The sequence below is a fragment of the Callospermophilus lateralis genome, chromosome 4 (assembly GCF_048772815.1).
Source record: "Callospermophilus lateralis isolate mCalLat2 chromosome 4, mCalLat2.hap1, whole genome shotgun sequence".
NCBI classification, from domain to species: Eukaryota; Metazoa; Chordata; class Mammalia; order Rodentia; family Sciuridae; genus Callospermophilus; species Callospermophilus lateralis.
The window spans coordinates 83,122,878-83,140,869 of record NC_135308.1 but is presented as its reverse complement, the minus strand read 5'-3'; the positions used below and the strand labels follow the sequence as shown (position 1 = coordinate 83,140,869).

The window sequence follows — 17,992 nt, the reverse complement described above, 5'->3', positions numbered from 1 at the left end:
AAACTAGCCAGATATGTTTGTCAAAAAAACTGGAAGAAGTAATGATAATTGATTTTATTTATTGAGAAATCTATAGATGCCAGATACTGACTGGAAAGCTACGAACATGTCACTTCAGTGAGGGAGATACTGTCATCATCACCATCTAACACAAAAAGCAGTTGGGAGATTAACTGAGAGATTAAGTAGTTTGTCCAAGGTTGAATATTAAGGAAGCAAGTGAGTCAGGAACTGAACAGAAGTATCTTTCTCAGGAGTCCATGTTCTCCTCACTAACTGATTTGCTTGGAGACACTACAGTCCACAGGTCCATTGTGCTATTACATTGCATGGTAGCACTTTTGGAATGCTGTAGTTCAATCATAGATAAGTATGAAATTATGTGGGAACATGTTTACATTGAAATAGTAAGAGAGAAAACAGTAGGACAAACTATATACTGTACCATTTCAGTTCAGGAGTGTGAGCATGCATGTTTGTGTGTGTGTGTGTGTGTAAAAATCAAAATTTAAATTTCTCCATGTGAGGGGTTATAGATGATTTTGGGGTTTTCTTATGCTTTTTTAAACATTCTGAACTTTTGTTAATGAGACAGAACTGCTATGATTATCAGAAAACATACTAAAAAATACTTAGGTTGCTGGAAAAAAAATCAATACCAAAATTTCCAAAAACAGGATTTATCCCTCTCAAGAGATAGTGAATTGGGAAGTATAAATGGCAAATATCCACAAGAAAAACCACTTTACACGCTAAATTCTACCTTTGATTTTTGCCAGCTAGACACAGGCAGTTTTCTGACTATCATTAGCATTCACTGTAGATTGAAATAGAGTTAATTGAAGACCTGATGTTTTTAGAAGAAAAAACAGGAAAAGCTATGGATCCAAAAATCTACAATCTCTGGATTGGGGTGTTTCAGTGTACCAAAGAAAAGCTGTGAAAAGAGCCTTCTTTGTGACAATAACCCAAAAGGCATCCCAGGCAGGGTCTATCAGCAGCAGCAGATGAGTCTGACAGAGGCCCACCTTGTATGGCTGGGCCCAGCCACCCTGCACATGCCAATCTTGTTATTCACAATGGGAGCCTGGGACTCAAGATAATGCTATTTGGCCCCACACTCAGTACAAAGAATGCCTTTTCCTGCTCTTCTGGGAAATTTGAGGCAGAACTGCAGAACCTGACCCTTAACACGTCTTTGGCATTCCCCTGAATACAGAGTAGATTAGGGATTTTTTTTTTTTTTTTTAATGAAACTAACTTGAGTTCACTGGAAACCCTTATTTGGCACACACATCTGGCTGTTTCACAGAAATTTCAACTTTGCAAAAAACGCTGGAATTGATTTCTCGTCACAGGAAAGCTGTTAGTTGTTGTTGATCAACAGAAGTCTTAGCACAGACAGGAGCAGAGAAGTTTCCTGTTGAGACTTATTCAAAGAAAACCCCAAAGGAGAACTCTGAGAACTCATTTGGGGATGAAGCTGCCAGTGCAAAAGGGTACTATTTACATACATCTACTGATCAACAGATGCAAGAGGATTTTTCTCCGGACTCCTGTGGCTCCTGGGATGGGGATCTGGCTCCAAGGAGTGCAGCTGCCACTCCTGCTGCTGCTCTGTGGTCTGCAGACACACACCGGGAGTGCTGAGGTATGGAGCAATTGAGGAGGTGACCTCTCTAAGGTCAGTGTTCCAATAGGACATTCACCTGGAGGCAAACTCTAAATGACCCAAACCTTGGGCACTTGGGATCTAATTTCATACAGACATTTTAGCAAATGATGATAGTGAAGACTATTGAAAATAATTATTAAAAAATAAAAATTCCTTATAGTTGATAAGTTGGGCATTATGGAAGCTAGTATCATGGAGTTATTTCTTAATTCTCCACCATAATTACAATACTGCTTCCATAGGACAAATAATGCAAAACCAATCAAATCTTTCTGGGTTTAAACTGTATCCTACAGACCAACTTATTTATAAGTGTTCTAACTTGAAGATCTATATGTTGAAAATAACCTCATGTTAAAAGATGACAGAGCACATATTTGAAATCTACTTTTGAAATTTATCAGATCTGACAGAACATGATACTATTGGTTTGGTTTGGCTTGGCTTGGCTTGGCTTGGCTTAAATAGATTCTGTAAATTTCTCTGGAAATCTGCTCTAAAGAGTTATCGGTTAAAATCATTTAACCAGTCTGAAAATTGTGTTCTAGTTTATACAACTAGAATATAAATCACATAGTAAAGGTACCAAATGATGTTTTTGAGTTCCAGTCCCAACAGCTTTGACATCAGATAGAGTCTTCCAATAAGTAGTATTTATTAGAAAAGCATCATGGCTTTGCAAAGAAAGAAGCATCTATTTACATTTTGATAATTCATACAGGACCCTAAATTATAAACTAATGATATTTAATGAGCCTCCATTCAAATCTCTAACTTCAGTTTGCACACACTAGATGTCAATAAGTTTAATGTTCAATTGGCTACCCATTAAAAAAAGAAAGCCTTTTCCCACTCCTGGAGTGGGAAATAGGATAGACAAACTACTTCACTGTCAACATTAGGAAGAATAACTGGGAACATACAGTTGGGCTCTGCTCCCCTTCCTCCCATTGAGAATGAGTTAGTCTGATAGCAAAGGGCATGAGTTCTGACCTCATCAACAACAAGAATCTTACCTGGGAGGCCTTGGTCCACTACTGCCTGTAACTGAGTGGGCAAGCCTGAATCCTTCTTGAATTTACTCTTCAGAAGAAGCCCACTTGTCATCACACCTACAGATGTGTGCTTCCACATAGACTTATTCAGTAAGAAGAAAGATAATTTGGCCTTGATTATTTTTACCTTAATATTTTTTTTCAGAATCCAGGTAATAACAGAGTTGTTATAACTGGTCTGTCCCATAGAGAATCCAACATCATCATCACTTAAGACTTTTATTCAATAAAATTCAAAGATTTAATATAGGTTTAGGCATTTATAAAAGAGATGTTCCTTATAACATGCATTAAAGAATACAAAGGGTAAGGAGAGGAGAGGAAACAAAAAGTATAATGATACGATAAGGTTGAATATTTTTTCTTCCAAGCATTCAGCATGCAAAAACACTATGGTTTCAGTTCTACAAAAAGGGTTATTTCCTCCCGGTGAATTTTTTCACCTTTCAATAATATTTATGAAAACAAATTCAATTGTTGGCACAGGTCACTGGTATAGAAATGATGTAGGGATCATTACACTGGATGCAGTATAATGATATTGAATAAAATTTATTTCAGCAAATATTGGTTTTGAGAAGATTTGGCTTTATAAAGTATAGTAAATCTGATTTGAATAATTAAAATCAAGGTGTTTTTTTACATTTATAGGTTGCAGCTGAAATTGCCTTTGATTTGGCGCCAGATTCCTTTGATGATCAGTACCAAGGCTGTAGCGAACAGGTCATGAAGGAGCTAAATCAAGGAGATTATTTCAGAAAGGAACTAGATGCCCATAAGAATTACTCCAAGGTGTGGCACAAAGCCCACTTAACCTGGCTGAACCAAGCAAAAGATCTCCCCAAGGACATGACAACAACACATGCTGTGGCTCTTCTGGTTTACACACTGAATAACAATATGCGCTCTGACTTTTCTAATGCCATGGCCACTGCTGCCAGGTCTCCTCAACAGTATAGACATTCATTCCATTTCAAATACCTACATTACTACCTGACCTCAGCAATCCAGCTACTGAGGAAAGAGATCATTGTGAAGAACGGTACCTTGTGTTATGAGGTGCATCATAGCATGAAGGAGGTCAACTTCAAAGCCCACATAGGTGCCACCCTTCGATTTGGCCAATTCATTTCTACCCCCTTCCCGAAAGAAGAGACACAGAAGTTTGGGAGCCCAATGCTGTTTACCATATTTACCTGCATGGGTGTACCTGTACAAGACTTCTCCCTCAAGAAGGAAGTCCTAATCCCTCCATATGAATTTTTTGAAGTGGTAAATACCAGCTACCATCCAAAAGGAAATTGGTTGCAATTGCGGTCTGCTGGAAACCTGAGCACATATAACTGCCAGCTGCTTAAAGGTAATCTTGATTGAAATTGAACCCACTCTTGTTAGAATCCTAGAACACTTCTTTAAGATAAAAGTTATTTTTTTTTTTCTGAGTAAGCTTGATGGGGAGCTCAAAACATGGAAATTGGTCTTCAGTAATGGTGGAACTGATTAGAGAAAGGCTGCTTTGTAGCTGGTACCCCCAACCCTGACCCCCACCTCTTTTCTCTTCAACTACCTCTAAAAAAAAAAAAAAAAAAAAAAAAGAATTCATGCAATACCACTACATTAGGTACCTCATCCCATGAGGGACATATTCCAAGAGCCCCAATGGATTCCTGAAAACCAAAGATAGTACCAAAGTTCCTCTACTATGCTCTTCTCTATACAACATACCTATGATAAAATTCAACTTATAAATTAGGCACAGTAAGAGATGAACAACAATAAGAGAATAGGAAGATTATAATAATATATAATAAAATTTGTGCACATATGCTTGTTCTCTCTCTCTGAGAGAAATATTTCAAAATACCTTATTGAACTGTACTCACCCTTCTTGTGATGACGCTAGATGATACAGTGCCTATGTGATAAGATGAAGTGAAGTAAATGATGTGGTCACCCATTAGTCACTAATTACTGTGGAAATGCTGGACAGAGGGATGATTCACATCCTATCAGGGTTAGAGTAAGATAGTACAAGATTTCACCACACTCTTCAGAAGGGAACACAATTCAAAACTTAAAAATTTTTATCTCTGGAATTTTCCACATAAAATTTTCTGACCATGGTTGACTGAGAAAAAAATCACACAAAGCAAAATACACACACACACACACACACACACACACACACACACATTAAGGGGAAATTACTTTAAATATGTAGAAAATTCTAGACAGAGTAAAACTTGACTGGAAAAGTTAGTATATAAATTATAACATTTTTATCTTCTCAAGTTTTTGTGTTCGTTTGTTTTGGTTTTGTCATGGTCATTATAAGGATAAGATGTTCTAAAGCTAGGGCAGGAAGTAAAATTTACTCACAAATACTCCCTATACAACATTCTCTATTGTGAGTGGAGACTCTGACAATACAGAATGGATAAAGCCAAATAATTAGCCTGAGAGGATTTTTAGTTTGAGAAAAGGAAACATGAATAAAAGCATATATTTGAAAGTTCTATGTGATGCACAAGATGTTGAGCAAAGGATTGTGGCTGCTCCATACCAGGAGGTCTCTGGGGAAACTGAGGAAGGTTTCCCAACAGAGGACCACATGGGATTCACAGTGGAAATGGTGGTTTTCAATGAAAGAAAAGAAATATCATTTCAAGTAGAGAACAGCATATGCCAAATCCCAGGGATTTCATTCAGCCCAGTGTCTTTAGGGAATCTCTGAAATTCCGGGTGGCTAGGGTGTAGGATGTGTAGGATAGAGGAGGCAGGCAGGAAAAAGGGAAAGGGATTTACTAGGCAGAAGAGTTCTGACTGGGCCTGATTGAACAGGGCCTTGTAATCAATGCCACGGACTCTTAAAACATCACGCTTTAGGTAATAAGAAGTCACTAGAAGCCTTAAAGAAATGGAACATCAATAGATCAGTATTTCAGGAAGATCTGTGATGATATTATAAAAAAATCACTCAAAGCAAGAGAAATTAGAGCTATTACAATACAAAAAAAAAGTTAAGCTCTTGTAGAAAAATGTGGCTGAATTCATTCACACTCATAATTAATGGCAACCCAACTGCAGAATCTGCCTTTGAAATATTCTCTCAAATCTCTCTCAACTCCATCATTATTGTTACTGTTTATAATTTCAGCTCAGCATTTCTCAACAACTTAAGGCCATAGTGTTGCAAAGTCTTTAGAAAGGCATCCACACCAAGGTCTAGAGCCTGCTCACTCTGGCTTATCTCTATCTATAAACACAGACCAGGGAGAGGCAAACTGCCAATACTTTTATCTCCTTTCTTCTCTCCTTGGCAGCATCAGCAATACCAATGAAATGAGTATCTACCCCACAAACCCAAGAGACTAGTGCTTGTAGAGGATGAAAACCTACAGGAGAATGTGAAGAAAACAGTGAGACCTTGATAATAAATGAGAACATTCATAGTCAGTTTTGATGATTCTTTGGAACTGTACCCATGTAGAAAACCACTACATTTTTTCTTATTGTGAATTTGGTACATATAATTTTTCTACTAGGATAATGAGCACAGCAATATATTCATTTGAAAAAAAAAATCATAGAATATTGATGTGGGAAGTGGGAAACTGAGGGAGAGGGGTATATAACAGAAATTATAACTCTTGTACTACCATTGTATACATCTCAGAGAAAAATATTTCAGAACCACTACCTCAACACCCACCCCAAAAATAATGGTCTTTGTTTTTCTGTGGTGAAACTACCCAGGCTTAGCTGGGATAGCCATGTATATTACTAGATTATTTCTTGAGTAGATACTTGAAATCAAAACTCACACTTAGGGAATCAGAAATCTTAGATTATTCCACAAACTCTGTGTGGGCAGGATGTTAACTACATAGATATTTAAGAGCTAGGCATGGAATCCAGGCAGTTTGACCCCAAATCCACCATGTCTGAATGCATACTCACCTATACCACTTATTAACTCTGTATTTTTCTCAAGGTGCTTAAACTTTTAAGTTTTCTTCATCTACATAATGAGCATTACCATAGAACTTTTGTGAAAACAAAATAAAATAAAATGCTAAACTATTTAAAATGCATTTCCTAGCACATAATGAATAGTAAATTAGTGTTAGCTATTAACTTTAGTCCTCCAGCACAGAGAGGTTATCAACCTATTTTTATTTAATAAATGAATGAATAATGATGAATGAATGAAGCATGCTCTTTCATGTCTCTGAGCAAACTGGGACTTGTGTGAAATGGCCTTATAACTCAATCGATTAAAAACAATTCCAATATTTGAAGACATAAAGAAGAAAAATACGAGAGAGTAGGGAACTTTAGTCAGTGTGAATGATATGTAATGTGATCACTTAGAAAGTAAGCAACCATAAATAAATTTTCCTAGAAATTCATTAGTTAGAAGCTTGTACAGTCTTGGGAAGAGAACTTGTAAATGGCAGAATAAAAGTATCCCTGGCACCAGGGCATGGGGACTCATGCCTAGAATCCCAGTAACCCAGGAGATTGAGACAGTAGGAGCTTAAGTTCAAGGCCAGCCTGGACAATTTAGCAAGACCTTGTCTCAGAAAAAAAGAAAGGAAAGAGGAAAGAAAGAAAGAAAGGGCTTGGGGTGTAGCTCAGTGGTAGAATGGCTCTGACTTCAATCCCTGTACCAAGAAAAAGAAAAAGAAAAAATTTACTACAAGCATATAAACTGAGTAGGGAAGAGTCAGAACAGAGGCTTCACATACTCTGTAAAGAGCTGAGGCTGCATGTCTTCCCAGCCACCACAGCTGTAATGCTCTAGGATAGAATGAAAGAGGGAGAGGAAAAAGCCCCCATGACAGTGAGGACTTAACTTCTTTGAACCTTGACTCGGACAGAAGGTTGTAGAAAAATCTGGCGGATCCACTGTTTCCATCTTACCTACCCAAGCCTCATTTGCCATTGGCTGGTTTTTAGCATATTCACTTTACTTGAGGACAAAAAGACTGTATATTTTTTAATTAATCACAATAATATCCACTTATCTCTATGGATTAAAAAAAAAAAAGATTTTCAGTTGTCCCTGCTGTGTTTTTTCTCAATCAGTAATCTCAGGACCATCTGAAATGGTCCTTAAGTCATTTCTGTTATTTGATAATATTCTACTTACCCCACCTTCCTGGAGCAGTATTGATTGATCCATATATGAACCCCGCAGGAGGCAGGTGATGTTTCTTCCTTATCTGAGGGTCCTTCTCTGGGAGAGAGTAAAGTCAGCGGACTCTACCTGGACCTGATGGTGTAGATGGCTGCTGTTGACCCCTTCACTTCTCCCACTAACTCCAGCCTTCAGAATTCACAGGTGCTGTTCTGAAGCACTGGTATCTAATCCCTCAGGAGAATTCTCTCAGGAGGCTGTTTCTCATTCTTTCAGGTTTATGTTTTGGTCATTCTGTTTTGTTTTCACCAGCAAAATCCAGAAACTATTGTATGTTCTGTTTTGGTTTAGATATGAGTTGTCCCCCCAGAAGCTCAAATGTGAGACAATGTAAGAATGTGGAAGTGAAATGATCGGATTATGAGAGCCTTAACCTAATCTGTGGATTAATCCAATGATATGGATTAACTGGGTGGTAACATAGACCTGGAGGGGCATGGCTGAAGGAGATAAGACAGTGCGAGTTTGCATTTGGAGTTTCTCTCTCTCTCTCTCTCTCTCTCTCTCTCTCTCTCTCTCTCTCTCTCTCTCTCCTTCCTTGTTGCTACTGTTCTGAGCTGCTTTCCTCTACCCTTCCACCAGGATGTTCTGTGGAGTCAGCCAACCATGAAGTGAACCTCTGAAACTATGAGTCAAAATAAACTTCTCCTTCTCTATGTTGTTCTTGTCAGGTATTTTGGTCCCAGTGATAGAAGGCTGACTAAAACATGTCCCCCAAAGCCCTAATAAGCCAGTGGATTATGTTTCCTCTCTTATTCCCTCTTAATTAGAAAGACATAATACTTGAAAGCCAGCATGAAGATGTTCAAAATTAACCAGCCAGGATACTGTATGTAACTCCCCCAGTGGAGGGAGAAGTCTGCTAAAGAGCATAGCTTCCCTGTCCTTGAGTTTATGTCAGACTTGGTCTTGTGCACTTGCAATTCGAGTTCGAAGAGTTCCCAGGAATCTGCTGTCTTCAGAGAGTCATGAGGTCAAACTGATGGCATAATACATTCAAGGGAGCAAATGTGCCAAAGAAAAATTGTTTTAGTCATTCTAAACTAACAGCTTTGCCCTGTAATTCTTTCATCACCCTTCAAAGGACCTATACCGGTTACCATAGAAACATGGTTTAGTGCTTATGGGGAGACTCAAAATATGTTAACAGAATGTTAATTAGTTATTTGCCCTTAAATACTGCTTCTTTCAGCAACATAATCTGTGCCAAAAATCCGTAGACATACAAATACATGCTCTGTTCTGTATCATTGGATTCACAAAAGAGGGATTTATTTGTTAAAATGGTTCACATAATCAAAATTCTTAACATGTTTTGAAACAAATATAGCCAATTGTTTGTAGTAGCCTAGTTTTACATGTAAATGTTGCCAGTTACTAGCAATGATAACATGGGCAAGTGGCTTCATCTCTCTATGCCTCTGGTTTTTTACATGTAAAATAAGAATTTTTGAAATCTACCTATAAAATGCCGGTGAGGAGAAATGAATTTATATAAAAGTTCTAAGAATAGCATCTGATGGTCAATGTTTTAGCTACTGTTAGTTTTTTTATTATTTATTTGGTTAACGTACTATTGTTTTCTTGTCTTCTTTTACTCTGGGCTTCAGTTATCTTTCTTTCCCTGTTTGTGGCATCACACTGACCTTGAAGTAGACTGTCTCAGATGAAGGGATGCAAAAACAAGCAGTGAATGAATCTGGAGACCACATGGCATTATAAAAAGTAGACAGATAGGAGCCAGAAAGATCTGGGTATGTTAGTAGTGTTGTGGTATTATGTAAATGACTTGACCCCTGAGCCGGTTTCTTCATTTATAAACTAGAAGCTGTGCTTGCTTTGTGGGAACATTGTGACTGCACTTGGTGCCCGCCCATCCTCTCAAACACAACTGAGAAACTGCAAAAAGTATTTTGCATATGGAAGTGGGATAATGGCTCAAAGCACCAATGTCTGCTTCAGGGAGATTGACAGTTGAGAATAGAAATAAAAGAGACAGAAGGAATAAAGTTTACTACTTTTTGAGCATCCACTTTTTGCTAGATGGTATTCTGAAAGATTTGCACTCATTACTCTGCATTTTGACATAGAAAGGCAATAGATAACATGTGCCTCAAACACCAGATTAATTCGATACACTACATGTCGATTTTACCTTTTTACACTTTTAGAGTTCAAATATTTACTTCAGAAGCATCTGACATAATTCAGATTCAGAGTTCATAAAATCAAAGTTATGATTACCATGCGTTTCCCTCAGATTCTATACCCCAAGGTAGAAGTGACCGAAATTAGATTATCATACACCAATAAAATGATACTTTCACAGCAATTTAGCTTACAAAACACTTTCACACATAATATCTGTTTAATTCTCACAACCACCTGTAAGTTGAGCTATTAACTCCACTCTCCAGATGTGAATACTGAAGTTCAGAAAGGATCAAGTGGCTTGTGTACAATTATCTATGCAATTTACAAATGGAAAATGTAAGACCCTTTTCCATGTTTTCTCACAAGAATTCCAAGACAATTTTCTCTATAGATTTGTTTCAAGAGATTCATTTGTCCTTCTAAAATCTTTCTTAAATTTTATTGAGAAACTGTTAGTATCAAGTCTATGGGCTTTGTTTACATGATAACTCAGTTCATACACACATAAATGTAAAAATACACATTTTTATATGACAACAGTTATCCTTTTTGTATGCAGTGTAAATGCTAGTGTTTTCTATTCTAACCTATTACACTATTAAACATTAATCATTGTGACCTCCTAAAATGATATCATAATTTATTCATGGATCACAACTGCCAATTTGAAAAATATTATATAACATGGTAATGAGGGCAAAAAAGCTTTGACTAGTAGTCTAGTAAAAAATGAATGATAAATACAAAAGTAAAAATAATGTGCACTATCCTCAAATAAAAAATTTTAGATTGTAATTTATTTAATCAGATATTTTACATGTATTCTTTCAAATATAGTATTCATGTAAAAAATAATGTGAGATAAAATAGCCATAAGAGATGTAGAGAAAAGTATCAAGAGAGTTAGGAAGGAAAACTTAACTTTAACCTGAGAGAAATATTTTTAAAAAGATAATTTAATATCCTAATTATTATAATATATAATTATAATAGTCTGTTATAATAGTCGGTTTTCCATTATTGTAACAAAATGTCAGTGAAAAACAATGTGTAAGGAAGAGAGGTTTATTCTGGCTGACAGTTTCAGAGGTTTCAATCTATGGTTAGTGGTTTTGAACCTGTGACAAGTCAGCATGATGTGGTAGGTGGGATGTGGTAGAGTAAAACCATTCACCTCATGGTCCTCAAGAAGTAAAAGAAAGAAGAAGAAAGGTGCTGGAGTCCCAATATCCCCTTCAAAATCACACCACCCATGACCTAATTTCCTCACTAGGCCCCATTTACTAAAGGTTCCATCACCTCCCAGGAGCTCCACAGGATGGTGACCCAGCCTTTAACATGTGAGCCTTTGGGGAACATTTATCCAGCAGGATTAAAAGTTGGTTTTGTGGGGCTGGAACTATAGCTCAGTCTCATGTGAGACATGCACAAGGCCCTGTGTTTAATCCCTAGCACCACAAAAACAAAAACAAAAAAGTTGGTTTTTGAAGGATGAATATAATTAAAGAGTAATATCTGTATGTTTATGTCTTATTTGAACATCATCATAAGAGTAGTTATAATTTATTCATTCAATCAGTATTTATTAAGCGCTTACTATGTGCTAGACACTATTCTAGGTCTAGGGAACAAAATAGGCAAAAATTCCTGCCCTTAGGGAATTTACATTCTAGTGTGATTATCCAGACAATAAACAAAATAATATGTACTATATTAGTAAGTGGTCTGTAGTACAGAGAGAAACAAAGCACAGCAAGGGAACAGGCAATTCCCTTGCTGTGGGAGGGAGTCACAATATGCAACTGAGTCATTTGCAAAAGCTTCACAGAGAAGGTGACACACAAAGATTAAAATGAGAGACCTAGTCATATCAATATCTCAGGAAAGCAACATTTCAGGAGAGGAAACAGGAGGTGCAAAGGTCCTGTTATAGCTTAGATATAGGTTCCCCCCAAAAGCTCATGTGTGAGACAATGTAAGAAATTTTATAAGAGAAATGATTGGGTTGTGAGAGCCTTAACCCAGTCAAGGAAGTAATCCGCTGACAGGGATCAACTGAGTGGTAACTGAGGCTATTATGATGTGGCTGGAGGAGGTGGGCACTGGGGGCATACCTTTGGGGTATATATTTGGTGAGCTGAGCTTAGGCTCTCTCTCTACTTCCTGAATGCCATGCTCTCAGCTGCTTTCCTCCACCACAGTCTTCTGCCACGATGTTCTGCCTCACTCAATCCCTGTGGAATGGAGTGAGCCTTCTATAAACTGAAACCTCTGAAACCATGAGCCCCCAAATAAACTTTTTCTCCACTACTTGTTCTTGCCAGGTCCTTTGGTCACAGCAGCCAAAAAGCTGATTAAAACAGGCCCTAAGTCAGGAGCAATGACAAGAAAGCCATTATATGGAAGTGAACGAGGGCAGGGCAAATAACCGAGAGGAAAGACAGAGGGATAACGTGGGGCCTTGATAGCAGCTGTTAAAACCTCACCCAAGCCCAGCATGGTGGCTCATGCCTATAATCCCAGTGGCTCTTGAGTTCAAAGCCAGCCTCAGCAAAAGTGAGGCGCTAAGCGACTCAGTGAGACCCTGTCTCTAAATAAAATACAAGACGGGGCTGGGGATTTGGCTCAATGGTCAAGTGCCCCTGAGTTCAATCTACAATACCAACCCCCCCCCCCAAGAAAAAGACTTAACACAAATTTAAATCACAATTTAAAGCCAATAGACTGGATAAGCTCTCCATGAATGTGTACAAGTAAAGGAGAGAAGATGTCCAAGGACTGAACCTTAACACACTACAAATTAAAAGTTCAAAATGAGAAGAAATAAGCAAAGAAACCTAAGAGGAATAGCAGCCAGTGAGAAAGGAGAAAATCAATAGAATTATTGTCTCAGGAACAAAGTGAAGAGTAAGAATGGAGGAGGAGGGAGTGGTTAACTATGATCAGTGTGGCTGACAGTCAGATACAATGAGGACTGAGAATCTAAGTTCCAGGAAAGTCAACGGATGATCTCTTAAATCAGATTTTCTATCCCCAACTGGCTGGGTAACCTGAAGTCAACCTCTTTACCTCTTGACACCTGTTTTATCATCTGCAAAATAAATAGGTTGAATTCTCTGAGTTAGAAAAATCTGAGAGAATACTTTTTGAAAAAATTAGCTAACTTCAAACATTTTTATTAGAAATTTTTATGTTAATGATTCAAAAAATAATGAATCAAAGAAAATATGAATTAGTTTGTTGCTGTTGATTTTAGGAAAAAAATCCCTGCTACCTAACCCATCTCTAATTTCCATTTTGTTTGGTTTTTTTTTTTTTTACAGATTCCAGCAAGAAGTGCATCCCTGCTCCTATAGTTATTGCTTCTCTCTCCTTTTTGGCCAGTGTTATCATCTCTTCCAAAAGCAGAGTGCAAGGAAATCCTGAGGCTCTTTTTTAAATGTACATTATGTAAATGAAAACTTGTGCTGGTTTTTGCTAATAATGGGAAGTTGTTTACTGGAAAGGATGATACGCTGATGCTTCCGCTGAACCAGAGCATGGTCTTCTCTTGGCTAGTTCTGTTTTGCCTTCTCCATACCCATTTGCCTTTTCCAGTCAGGGCACCCTGAAAACCCCTGGGGAATCACTCTGCCCACCTTTCATTTGATGCACAGCTGTTTCGGATCACTGCCTATCAGTTGGCCTATCACTCAGATCTTAGCCATTTCAGCATATTTCTTCATGAAAATAGAAGTTTATGTTGGACTAGAAAATAGCCCAGGGATAGCTTATGAGGTATATCAGGGTACTTTTTAAACACTTGTTTTGGGAGTAGGAGAGGGACCTCTTTTTTGAATGGAGTAAGTATGAGCTTAAAGATGCTAGAAGTTATCTTACCACCAAAGAGGGGACCCCCAACTCCCTGAGAAAGCAGCTAACGCAATTAAGGAAGAGCTGATAAATGAAAAGAAAGTGAGACCAAATGAGAATGTATGACCCTCTAGATTCATCTGGGTCTGAAGCTGAGTACTGAAAGTTTTTTCTTCACATTAAATCCATAAGTAATATTTTGCTTACATAATTTGAATTACATAGTCTATCTCAAACCATTTGAAGAATTCTGATGAATACAGGTTCCCTGCCCTTTTTTAAAATTTAATGATCCTAAATAGGAACAAATCAAAGAAGACTGAGTTATGAAGCAAAGAACAAACTCATCATCAAATGGAAAAGCTTTGAGCCCCAGAGACCTAACCAAAGTGTGAATTTTCTTCAGAGATTTTCATCAGAATTCAAGATCAAACTATTTTGGTCTCATATGGGAAGAAACACAGAATCCTGAGCAATAAAAGAGACAGGTAATGAAATATGTTAGTGAAATGTCATCCATTGCCAGTTAACAGGGTGGTAGATACAAGCTCCTAAAATACTTACCAAAAAAAAAAAAGTTAAAAGTTAAATTCATGTTAATTTAAGACTTCACATAAAAGTACATCTATTAGGAAAACATGAGGATATGTGTGGAGGTAAAAGAGAGAATATGAGAGAAGAAATCGATTCCCATGCAAGTACCAAAGATATATGTTTCATTATGTACAAACTACAAGATGCAAAGTCTAAAGCTGGAAATGTTCGCCAAACCTTCCCTCAGGTAGTAGTTGGTTTAGATGGGGACATGGGTGATTGTTTCACCTGAGCTCCAAAGACCCTAGTGTTGACTCAAATGGAGTAAAGTGAGGGCTAGCCCTGTTGTGGTTTGAATATGAGGTGTCCCCTGGAAGTTCATGTGTGGGACAAGCCAGGACATTCAGAGGTGAGACAATTGGATTATGAGGGCTAGAACCTCATCAGTAGGCTAATCCATTTGATGGCTTAATAATTTGAACAGATTAAAGTTACCCTAAAGCATTTATCTCCATGAGAAATCACAGTTTTCTAAGTAAGATCATTCTCTTAAATCAGTGACTCTTGAAGTGGCAACTATGAAGTGGGAAAAAATTGTCACAGGTTATTACAGGACTTGTTTTTTCTATTTTCCCTTATTTTATAGGAAATGGTCATGGGCTTTGTTTTGTTTTCTTTTGGTGCATTTCACCCTTTCCTCTCTACTTACACTTCATTTGGTTAGGCCAGAGAAAGAATTAGGGCCAGGCATAACACTGAAACTAGTGAGTCTTCACTTTATTCTTCAAAACCCTATGGACTTTAGAAAAGTTAGAGGAACCCAAAACCAAAGTATTTGAGAGAAATGTTACATGAGAGCATTCAGTTTGAGAACAGTACAACTTCCCCCCAACAACCCCACAAGCTCAGAAGCAGACACAGACAGGAAGCCAGCAGAGTGGGCAGGATGATGGTAGAGCCCAGCCGTGGGGAAATGTCTGAGAAGCACTGTGAGTGACTGCCAGTCTCACAGGAGCCACCAGTACCTAAAAACCACCCATGTTTATTAAAGTGAGCACCACCCACCGATGTTGAGAGCCACAGCCGAAGGGACCCCAGCAAATTTCCAGCTGCCAGCTGATTGGCTCCTCTGTGGTGATGCTCATTGGGCTGTTTCCCCGCCCTTTCAGACCACAGAGCTGCTCATTGGGGGACTCTTTTGGCTCCGCCCATGTGACCCAGCCAATTGGCCTGAAGAGCAGGAGGAGTGTGGGGGGGGGTGGGGGTTGAGAGGCCTGTGGGAAGCCGGTGGTGGCAGTTGAGCCCTGAGGGAATTCCTGAAGAGCTCCTGTAGTGCTGCATGTGTGTTCTAAAAATAAAGTTCGTTTCTGCTTGATAAGTGGCTCGTGAATTGTGCCCAGCCAGACTTCGGCACACCTCTATTATCTAGTGGCTGCCATTCCAATTGGCATCTAAGGACTTCCCTTGAGTTATCACCGGTCATTCAGCCACTTCATTGAAAGGCTCTGCCCCAGGACTTTTTGAGTCTGTCCTATTCATTTCCACATGGTTCCCCTCTGCTCTCCTAACATTTTGGGAGGCACAATCCTAAAACCAAAAGGAAGGAAGGTGAAATCCTGGACACATATAGTACAGAGCAAGTAGCAAAGTAAGAGACCCACCTCCACCTCCTATTTATATAAGGTATGTGATATGTTGCTGTTGCTGCTGCTGCTGCTGCTGCTGTTGTTTTTGAAGGTGGGGTAATGAATGAGTTCAAAATTCTCCTCAAAATGAAACAATCATTAGTAGATGGCAATTGCAAATGAATAAGCTTTTAGCATTGCTACTCAGTGAAAATGCAGAGTATTGAAATTTTATCCTTTTTCCAGAGCCTCTATTGCTCTGAAATGGTTAACATCCACTTCCGAAAAATATTATGAAGTCCTGTTTATTTGCAGATGGCAGAGGGATTCTTAATTTAAAATGTAAGTGGTAACTACAATGGTGGCCTTGATTTGGAGTTATCATTACCACTTGTTCTAAGCAAAGTTTCTATTATGTATCATGTGAAATAATAGCTCCAAGGGCAATCTTGAGAGTATACACTCACAATGCATGAGAGTCAAAGACTTCATTATTGGCAAATAGACTTTCCTAACTCCTGTTCTAAACAAGCACATCTCAGAAATCCTGCTCCTACAAGTGTAATGGTCTTTTCTTTGTGAAAGGTTAGAGTACCTCCATTTTCACCTTCTAGTATCTCCTAATCATAAAACCTCAGTAGGAGACAGATGAGAACAAATTATCTGCTCTGATCTTATTCATATAAGAATTATCATTGTTCTTATTTAGTTCTGAATAAATCATATTTATTTAGTAACTTAGAATAGTCAAAACACTGAAAGTTGGCATGAGTGACAAAAATGGAGGCAAATTATGTTCCCCCCAGGCCTGAACTAATGACAATATTTACGTTTACCTGAACTTCATAGTACAGTAACTGGAAATAGACTTGCCAAATGTGGAAATTAGTTTTGTTGTTTTAATTACGCTTCAAGATGAAATATCCTCAACTATGATTCTATGTTTTTTCAATAACACATACTCCTTAGTGAATGCCATTTCAAGTAGGCTTTCTTTGACTATTCATTTTCATTTTCATGAAGCAAAACTACAGACGACTATTTTCTGCCCTTATGGTCTAATGACCTTCATATGTCTGGTATCAAAGGGTCTTAGAAAGTACTATAAAAAATCATGGAATCTGAATTTATTTTTCTGATGGAAATGAATGCAACTTTTATTGCACCCCTACTTGTCATTCACTTTCTTAAGCATAGAAATATCAGTCTCCAGGGTCTTTATGGATTTTTGGAGAATCTGTATGGTTGGTTCCATAGCCTTGATGATTTGTTCCAGCTGATCGGCTGCTGACTCCATGGGATTGCTGGCATTCTCAGTTTTTAGTGCATCCTGCAACTTCTTCAGGGCATCTGTTGAGATGGATTTGCAACGATCTGGACTCAGATTTTTCTCAGATGTGGGAGCATCTGATTTCCCTTTGGTGTCTCCTTTACAGAAATCACTTAATTGAAGACTCATGATGGGGAATGCCATCAAGTGTGAAAAAAAAGATTCCAAATTCTCAAGGATGTTACTATGGCTCAGCACAGAGACAATAGTTGGTGTCTGGATATTTTTAAACAGTTCTTTAGCTGAACGTTCCAACTCCAGGTTGATACATTTCTCTGCCATAGAACACATAGTTGTTGCAACCTTCGAATACATAGGTTCCTTTTGCATTTTGTTGTACTTTTCTTCTACTACAGATTGCATCTCCTTAAAACTTTTAAGCATTTCTTCAAAGAAATTCTTAATTGTACTATCTTCTTTCACAACCATCAAGGAGATCTGAGTATTCATATTGTGGTTAAGAAACTCAGTAAATGTGTTTGTGAGGGAAACAAGATCTTGTACATGAAGGAAGAACATTTCAGAAGCTTGAATTAGTCTGTTATTTTCTGAGTTTGAAGACAT

At 38.0% G+C, this 17,992-nt stretch overlaps 2 protein-coding genes across 2 annotated transcripts; one reads left to right on the top strand and one right to left on the bottom strand.

Moving 5' to 3' along the window:
- Positions 1 to 1,445: 1,445 nt before the first annotated feature.
- Art4 (ADP-ribosyltransferase 4 (inactive) (Dombrock blood group)) lies at positions 1,446 to 15,676 on the top strand. The gene is made up of 3 exons (XM_076852693.1): positions 1,446 to 1,651; positions 3,382 to 4,090; positions 13,411 to 15,676. The coding sequence occupies exons 1-3, from the start codon at positions 1,478 to 1,480 to the stop codon at positions 13,524 to 13,526; spliced, it is 999 nt and encodes a 332-aa protein (XP_076708808.1). The 5' UTR covers positions 1,446 to 1,477; the 3' UTR covers positions 13,527 to 15,676.
- Positions 15,677 to 17,266: 1,590 nt separating this feature from the next.
- Positions 17,267 to 17,992, bottom strand: C4H12orf60 (chromosome 4 C12orf60 homolog). The gene has a single exon (XM_076852692.1). It carries the CDS (start codon positions 17,990 to 17,992, stop codon positions 17,267 to 17,269), a length of 726 nt encoding a protein of 241 aa, XP_076708807.1.

Coding starts and splice junctions, on each gene's coding strand:
- Art4 (XM_076852693.1), top strand. CDS start 1,478: ATGAAGCTGCCAGTGCAAAAGGGTACTATTTACATACATCTACTGATC. Junction 1,652..3,381: donor CACACACCGGGAGTGCTGAG/GTATGGAGCAAT, acceptor TTACATTTATAG/GTTGCAGCTGAAATTGCCTT. Junction 4,091..13,410: donor TAACTGCCAGCTGCTTAAAG/GTAATCTTGATT, acceptor TTTTTTTTACAG/ATTCCAGCAAGAAGTGCATC.
- C4H12orf60 (XM_076852692.1), bottom strand. CDS start 17,992: ATGTCTTCAAACTCAGAAAATAACAGACTAATTCAAGCTTCTGAAATG.